The sequence below is a fragment of the Homarus americanus genome, unplaced genomic scaffold, assembly GCF_018991925.1.
Source record: "Homarus americanus isolate GMGI-L3 unplaced genomic scaffold, GMGI_Hamer_2.0 scaffold16712, whole genome shotgun sequence".
Classification (NCBI taxonomy): Eukaryota; Metazoa; Arthropoda; class Malacostraca; order Decapoda; family Nephropidae; genus Homarus; species Homarus americanus.
The window spans coordinates 6,227,218-6,235,856 of NW_024757794.1; the positions used below are offsets into that span (position 1 = coordinate 6,227,218).

The following is an 8,639-nucleotide window of genomic DNA, read 5'->3' on the forward strand; positions in this document are numbered from 1 at the left end:
TGTGAGACATGAGTACCAATGTATTAGTGTCTGACCGCATGGTCTTGTGACTAGGTGTCACCCCCTGGGGTGTAATAAATTAATCAAATAATAAGCCCAGCATGACTAAACAGATGATTAAAATCAGCAGAGGCAGGTAGTGGGGTGTTAAGCTTCATTACATCCTCTAGACATGCCAAGTAGCTATCAAGTTCCTTCAGCTGAGTAGTTTGTGGATGAATGTTGCCTCGATAGTGACCTAATCTGACTAAGAATCACTGTGAACTGTTTCTCTAATTGGGGTGTGGCTGTGATGACATCACTTTTTGATTCTAATTGATGAGTGGCTGAATTTCCATGTAACATCTGGCAGGTGTTAGGAAGAAGGGGGTAGTGGCGCTTAGTTATCTAAGCAGAATTTTAAATACACTGTCTCACACATATGTATAGATACCTGCTTTATATCTAAGCCCGGGTTACGGAATTTCGCATTTACAGAATTTGTAAATTATGACCAATAATTTCGCGTTACGGCCCATAAATCCGCCCTTACGGAAATTGGGGTAAATTTTAACAAACACAAGGCCTCACACATGCCATTCAGACTGACAGACTTGACAAGTTTTACCAACCATAAAGACAGTTGAAGCTTTAAACATCACTCACAATGGATCTTGAATATTCCAACTGTAATCAGACATACCTAAGTTGCCTCAACAATTGCAACCCCAGTTGCAATATCAAATTCTGTGTCACCACTAAAAAATAATACAGTAGTCCCTGGTGCACTCTTAAGATTAAGAGAAAATGGATGACTCAGGCGGCCTTGAAGTGAGAGAAAACGGACTCCTATGATGGGGCACTCAAATAAACATACACATAGCTGTATAATGCAGTATTATGCAATATTAACCCCTAAATTGGTGTTTTAAGAAGGTATATTATAAATTATTTAATGTACTGTATTGTATGTGTTTATAAATGTTTATTTTCATTAATAAAAGTGCTTGAATTACTTTTTTGGGGCCGAAAAAATTCCTTAGGAACGCATCTCCAGTTTAATAATGGAAGTCAATGGGAAAATAGGTTTCGCGTCACGGAATTTCGCGATACGGTCAATTTTCCGGGAACGGAACCCTTCCGTAACGCGGAGAATGCCTGTACATGTATATGCAAAGAGCAACTGATGTCTAATGGGAAGACCAAGCCTCTGAAGGAAAGGTGGGGGAGAAGAGATGGGATTCGATGGGGGAGGAGGGGGGGGGGGATAAGAGGGTAGGCTAGGTAAGGTGGGTGGTCAAGGTGCTAATGGACACAAGAAGGTCAAAGGGAAAGTCTGCTGTCATGGCCACTGCCACCTGACCTGACGTCACCTCACCTCTAGGTATGTGACTGTGTGGTGTCTCCCCACACCATACCCTTCATGACTCCACCCGCACAACTCTTTTACTATGGTTAATAATTAATAAATTTAAAAATCATATTACTAGTTTGTATGTAACAAGTAACGATTTTTGTTTTTCAATCGTATTGGAGTAAAAGTATTAGAAAACCATACTTAATTAAAAGCACAAAAAATTGAGTTATTTTTAAAAAGTAAAACTACACAAAAATGTTACTTGAGTACAGTACTCAAGTAAATTTATTTAGTTACTTAACAACTTGTGTATACAGTACTGTATATTAATATTTCCTTACCTGTTTACCCGCATAGCTTTTAAAAAAAAAATTCTCAATATGTGTAATGACCAGTCTGGGCCCTGTGCTGTCAAAGGTACAAGCCGGGAGTGGAGGAGGAGGTAGGTAGATGTCGCCTATACGGATTCCCCTTTCCTCATCTTCATCACCCTCTTCCATTTCTACATCTTCAACAGCATCCTTTTCTGATTCTGTTTCCTTTTCTTTCTCTTTTTCCTTTTCTTTACTTTTCCTCTTGTTGGGTGGCATGATGGAGCTACACTTGACCTGTTGACATACAGAGAAGAGGATGGTTAGCTTAAAAAAAAAATAAACATATAATAATAAAAAAAAAAAGATTAAAGGTAGTTAAGTGTAGACATGTGTGTGGGTCGGCAGGTTTCAACAGGGCGATATATGTGATTCATGAAGACCCCCATTTAACTAGCTAGAATAGGTTTATTGTTTTGAAGTGTAATTTGTTCAATAAATGAAGAACCGTTAAAGAGTGTCACCAGTTCCCCCCTTCTTTGTATTGAGTAAAACATTTGTCATACATGTCTTGGTGGTAAACAGTGACCCAGGAGTAATAACACCTATCACCAGTGTCCCCTAGTGTCTCAGTTACTGCATCTTATCCCTATTCCCAGTTATCCCATCCTTCCTTAGTCTCCCTTCATATCGGTTACCCTCTGGTGGTTGTGGTGGTGGTGGGTGGTGGTGGTGGTGGTGGGTGGGTGTGTGTGTGTGTGGGTGGGTGGGTGTGTGTGTGTGTGTGTGTGTGTGTGTGGGTGTGTGTGTGTGTGTGTGGGTGTGTGTGGGTGGGTGTGTGTGTGTGGGTGTGTGTGTGTGTGTTTGTGTGTGTGTTTGTGTGTGTGTGTGTTTGTGTGTGTGTGTGTTTGTGTGTGTGTGTGTGTGTGTGTGTGTGGGGGAGGTGACCACAGGCAAACAAACTCCCACCTCCCTCAACCACAGGCCCATCTCCCCCCCCCCTCTCTCTCTCTCTGTGTCTCACTCCTTCCTCACCTTCCCTCTCTCTCATGAGTATAAAGAAAGAAATAAGAACAAAGAACGAAAGTAAAAGTAAGCAAATAAAGAAAGAAAAAGTAAGCAAATAAAGAAATAAAAAGTAAGCAAATAAAGAAAGTAAAAGCAAGCAAATAAATAGAGAAACAAGAAATAAGAAAAAGATAAAATAAAAGGGAACAATAACAATGTTACAAGGAAATGCAATGAAAAGAGTGGCACCAAGGGGAAAAAAGTGCATCTATAGGTTCCACAACTGTAAACTACAGAGCATCATGGTTCTAAACAATTATCAAGGTGTTGACCTTCACAAAGTGCATTACTGTACTGTACTTTCTTTGCTTGGTGTCTTTCTTAAATATTTTAGTGCTGTAGTAGGCAGGGCATGGAAGAGGAGGGAAATTATGGGGTAAAACCTGTCAAAAAAAAAAAAGATCATATGGCAGTGATTTCATGTTTCTATGTGCTTTGTAGACGAAAATAAAAAACTTACCGGAAATATTCTAACAATATTTCTTCTGTGGCATCATACGTTCACACCCCCTCTTACAACTATAAAAATGTGATTCCAATCTTTGTAAACATTTACAAGTAATAACTGAGCCTCACATCAGGGGTTAAACAGTAGAACGTCGATTTAAAGCGATTCAATTTAAGATTATTGATTTAAAGCGACACCCACAATTAAGGACAATGTTTTAATTTAAGGCAAATCTTTCCTATTTTGTGCGAGTCAATCTGGTGCGTCATATTTTAAAATTCTCGCCTCATGTTTCTCTGGGCACGCTACACAGTCCTAGGGGCAAAGCTGTACTGTACATGTACTCAAAATAATGTACTAAATGATTACTAACATTCTTGTCTAGTGCAAACTATAGCATGATTATATTCAAATTAATCACTATCTTATAAGAATTCCAGCAATGTAAATTATATTCTCCCTGGTCACTTCTGTGACATTTTATAAGCAAAAAACAAACACTCAATCTAAACAACATAAATAAACAAATAAATAATTCATTAGACCTTTGGCCCCCAACTGTCAAACATATCATTGTCACCCCCCCCCTTCCTAGCTCCCTCCCTCCCCATCTTCCCAGCCAGGGTTTGGTGGTTATAGGCTTACAGTTCTTATCTTAAAAAAAAAAATAAAAATAATATATATATATATATATATATATATATATATATATATATATATATATATATATATATATATATATATATATATATATATAATCTCTCTCTCTCTCTCAGACTAAAGTTCGAACATAATTTGCATTGCGAAAATCCTTGAAGACAGCGAATAATTTGAATATAAACGTCATATACAGTATTTTGCACAAGAGATAAAAATTTTAGCCCGTCGCAATAAAATTAATTAGAACATGTCAGTTCAGTGACATTTTATAAGAAAAACTGAAAGGCACTCTTAAGGACAGATAAATAAATAAGTACTAGACCTTGTCATCAACTGTCAAACATATCACCTCACCCACGTCCCACAATTTTAGCTGTGTTGATTTATGAGTGTTTGTTTTAACATAATACAGTACAAAAAACAATGTTTTGTTTATTCTGGGAGATGGGCTGAGGTGTATCGAGGTAGACTATTAGTCTTTAGTATTTTGTGTTTCTCTCAAGTACCAAACTAAATTATTCCATTGAAACAACTCTTCGATTTAGTGTGAATTTGGTTTAAAGCGACCTCTCTTGGAACATATCTCATGTAATATTGACAGTCTACTGTATTACCATAAATATTGGCTTGGTTATCTTTGTTTTCAAATTTATAGGTTTTACAGTACTTTCCTGGCTGTCTTCTTTATGGGCTGCACAATTCCCATTTGTTTTTCTTTTTCATAAGGTTTTTGAGCCTATTCTACATAAAAAGGATGAGATTCATATACAGCAGTTGGATTTGAATCCCATATTATGGATTTGGATACAGTTTAAATTTTTTTTTAGTAGCACTGGATTCTAAGTGAACTGTATGTTCCTATACTGTACTTATTGTTCTTTTCCAAGGGACGAGACAAGCTAGCCATCTTGCATTTTAACTATGTAGTTATGGCATCCCGTGCAGGTTGTTCTTTGTCGTATAGCAAGTTATCTGTTTGTGGAGGATGAAGATTGTCCCCAAAAGATCACCTGTCAACATGAACTAATTGGCAGGAAATGCAAGCATTCGAAATGCGACAGAGAAGTGACAGTGAACTAGAAATATGTTTCAATGCAATAACTGATTGGACAGTATACTCTTACATCCACAAAAGGGCAAATTTGCATTTGTTGCCACCAACCAAAACTCAGGAATTTTATCTTTGCAATCAACAGTCGAGAGACTAGACAATTCTAAGACATATTTCTTCTATGATATTTCCCTCGCAAACAACCTAATCTAACCTCCTAATGGCGGGATTCAGCCACCTGGACCCCTCTGCATATTATAGTCACTTGAGAGGGAAACATCATAGTAGAAAAGTTTTTAAATTTGCATAAGAGGGCTTAATTCCAACCTATATTGTGCAATATTTTGGTAACCGTTCATTTCTGAGACGGAAATGCCATTAAAGAAAAGTGCCTTAGAATAGTCTGAACTATGTGAACTTTTTAATTAAGAAATTGAGTTGGGCCCACTAATGCAATAATACCAAAAGGTTTCTTAGAATTATCTAAACTATTCATTGCAAAGCAAAAATTCTTTGAGATTCGGTTGGTGGCAACAAATGCAATAACACTCACAAGACATAAAATTACACAATGCCACTTAAGAATGGTGCTTTCGTTGGATATTAAGGGGTAATTTATGAGGAAACTGCTACCACCAGAAGTTCTTGTTCAATTTTGTTAAATGTTCTAGATGTTCTTATAATTATAGGAAGTATTTTAAAAGAAGCAACAACTTTTTATTTTAATTATAAGGATTTTTTTTTTTTAGGTTTTCAACCATCTACAATCATAAATCAACTGTAGTGGGCAGGGCATGAAGGATGTGCCAGTCCCTTCATCCATACAGGTCCCTAACGCAGCCTAGGCCGTGTCTGTAGAGTGGATGTTGTATCCACTATGTCTGGGGAGATGTCTGAGGTCCAGTAGGATCAGTTACCTTCGTGAGACCCGGCCGTCAGACACTTCAGACTACCTATGGCCCCCATAGCTGGCTCGTCTGGCCCTAACGCTCGGCCTGCGAGGTGACCCCGGATCACCAAGCCACACACCACTACCAGCCCCCATCATTGGTGGATGAGTGTCAAACTCAGTAGGGCTATTTGTGTGGTGGGATTAATCCACTGGGATCTTCAGAGTTCGTCGGAAAGTACCCCATGGTGGCTGGACCCCATGGCTGTTGCTTGAGTATCACTCCTGACAACTGAGTGTTGTAGTGGCAGTTGCCCTGGTCTTTATGGTGCTAAGTGACTATAAGAGTTAAGTGTTATTGAGTATGTCCACCCAGTAGGGTTGGGAGTGTTATTGAGTATGTCCACCCAGTAGTGGTGTGAGTATGTTGAGCCTGAGGGCATAGTACCAGATTTCATCTGTTGGTACATATATATATTCTTTCTCCTACTTCCATATTGTTTAAATAAATTTTGTATTTGTATATTGTGTCTATTATTTACCTACAGTATTTACCGTTCTTTCTTCCCTATTGCTTGATACTATCATTACATCTACCCACGAGCCTCCTCTCGTCACGCTACCAATGGTAATAAGTATGAGAGTAAAAGGAATTGTTACTGACACACAGGCCCTTATAAAATGGTGGCAGCTCAGGCCCTCATAAAGAGTGCGGGGAGATATGATAGAAGTATTTAAGTGGGTGAAAGGAATCAATAAAGGGGATATAGATAAAGTTCTTATAATATCCGAGCAGGATAGGACTCGGAGCAACGGATTCAAGTTGGATTAGTTTAGGTTTAGGAGGGAGATAGGAAGAAACTGGTTCACAAATAGGGTGGTGGACGAGTGGAACAAGCTTAGCAACTTTGTAGTAAGTGAGGGAACTATGGAAAGTTTCAAAAGGAGCCTAGATAGATTCATGGATGATAGAGAGTGGTAGTAACTCTCGACAGGAGCTGCCATGCACAGGCCAACCGGCCTATTGCAGACTCCTTATTTTCTTATGTTCTTATGTTCTTAAATGGTGGCAGCTCAGGCCCTCATAGTTTAATATACAGGGGGTCCAAATTAGGAAAGGTAAGGTAGCTTTGTTTGGTTAAGTTGGTGATGTCTGATTTTCATGCCCACTGAGGTTAGGCTAGGTTTAATTTAGAAATAACCACTTTTTAACACATTTGCACAAACTACAACAGTGTCCACGGTAAAAAACTGTGAAATTGCTGCAGTTTTAAAGTCGTTTTCTATGAAAAGTCGGCCGTGGGTCAGTCGTCAATAAGTACCAGGTCAGGTTACATTAGGTTCTAGTAAACACCATCTCTTTTAAAATACTTACTACAATGATAAGAAAATATGTGAACAATGAATGAAATCGAACAACTCCTAGTGGTAGCAATGTTTCCATATATTACCATATTAAAGATATTAATATTAAGTAGGTTTAGTTGGGTTGGGTTGCTTTGGTCAGGTTCTGTGCATTGTCATTTCCATTTTCTTGTTTATTATCATGCAAATATCATCTCCATAAATTTTGGTGCAATTCCATAATTATTTTCTACTGCAAACCGTCTCTTCCACCATTACACAATAATTTACGTATATTCTATCTGATGTATTAATAAAAAACTACTACCGTAAACTACACTCCCCGACTTGGGGGCATCTAACGGTCCGACTAATTACCCAAATGTAGCCGCAATGAAGTCAAATAATGGTCCTACATGAATAAATCGGACTGCCAATCACTTCTCGACTAGTATTTGGTGTCACAAAGTCACAAAAAATTGGAAAACTTACTTTAATCTGAGTTAATAGATCGCGTGCATGTACCGAGGGAGCGAGTAATTACCCAAATGTAGTCGCAATGAAGTCAAATAATGGTCCTACATGAATAAATCGGGCTGTGAATCACGTCTCGATTACTATTTGGTGTCATAAAGTCACAAAAAATTGGTAAACTTAATTTAATCTGAGTTGTGTTAGGTTAGGTTAGGTACATGCACTCGATCTATTAACTCAGATTAAATTAAGTTTACCAATTTTTTGTGACATTATGACACCAAATACCAGTCGAGAGGTGATTGGCAGTCCGATTTATTCATGTAGGACCATTATTTGACTTAATTGCGGCTACATTTGGGTAATTAATACTACTATCAATATTAAACTGCTGTGTACGAAAGTGAATCTTGTAAGCAGCAGTTCACGAGAGCCGTAGCATTTATTGAGATCATTTTCACAACACAATGAGAGATATGGAGCTATAGTAAATATTATCCTCAAACCCTATTATAGAATAAACTCAAAGCTAAAGACAATAGACTAAATACTGTACACCCTGAGTCTTCATCAACACAACACTATATTACTGAAGCCTAGCACTTTTATGTTAATCGTATCAACCTGTAGATCAATCAATAACTTATAACTAAAATTCCATAACGAAGATACAAAATTACAGAAAGCTTACCCAGTAATTAACGCTGATATAAATAAAGAGAGTTCACTTTTGGCGCCCGATGCTCCACACACTGCACCAGTCCTAACCTTACAACATATTCCTGATAACAAATGTGAACGTAAATAAACAGTCTTTTACGGATTATTAATTCAATCAAATTTTATATATTTGATTACCATCTGTATATATTAAACTTTTAGATGAATTTTTATAGCTTCAAAATGTATATTAGAGACTTGAAAAATATATAATAATGGGTGATAACAACTGTTGGTACATTCAAAGGTTTTGTCCGCGGGAACGAGGAATGAACCACTTCCATTTTAATCAGGAATTTGTAATTTTATTGTTTTCCTTCAACTAATAAGGTTATTTG

General features: G+C 37.6%; 1 protein-coding gene across 1 annotated transcript in view; it reads right to left on the reverse strand.

The window, feature by feature from the left end:
• Positions 1-8,406, reverse strand: part of LOC121857678 (structural maintenance of chromosomes protein 4-like) — a 37,380-nt gene extending 28,974 nt beyond the window's left edge. Inside the window, exons 1-2 of the mRNA XM_042353740.1 lie at positions 8,273-8,406; positions 1,678-1,944 (exon numbers count right to left, since the gene is read on the reverse strand). Of these exons, the coding sequence (XP_042209674.1) occupies positions 1,678-1,926 (249 nt within the window). The 5' untranslated portion in view covers positions 1,927-1,944; positions 8,273-8,406. The remainder of the gene's footprint in view (positions 1-1,677; positions 1,945-8,272) is intronic.
• Positions 8,407-8,639: the final 233 nt, after the last annotated feature.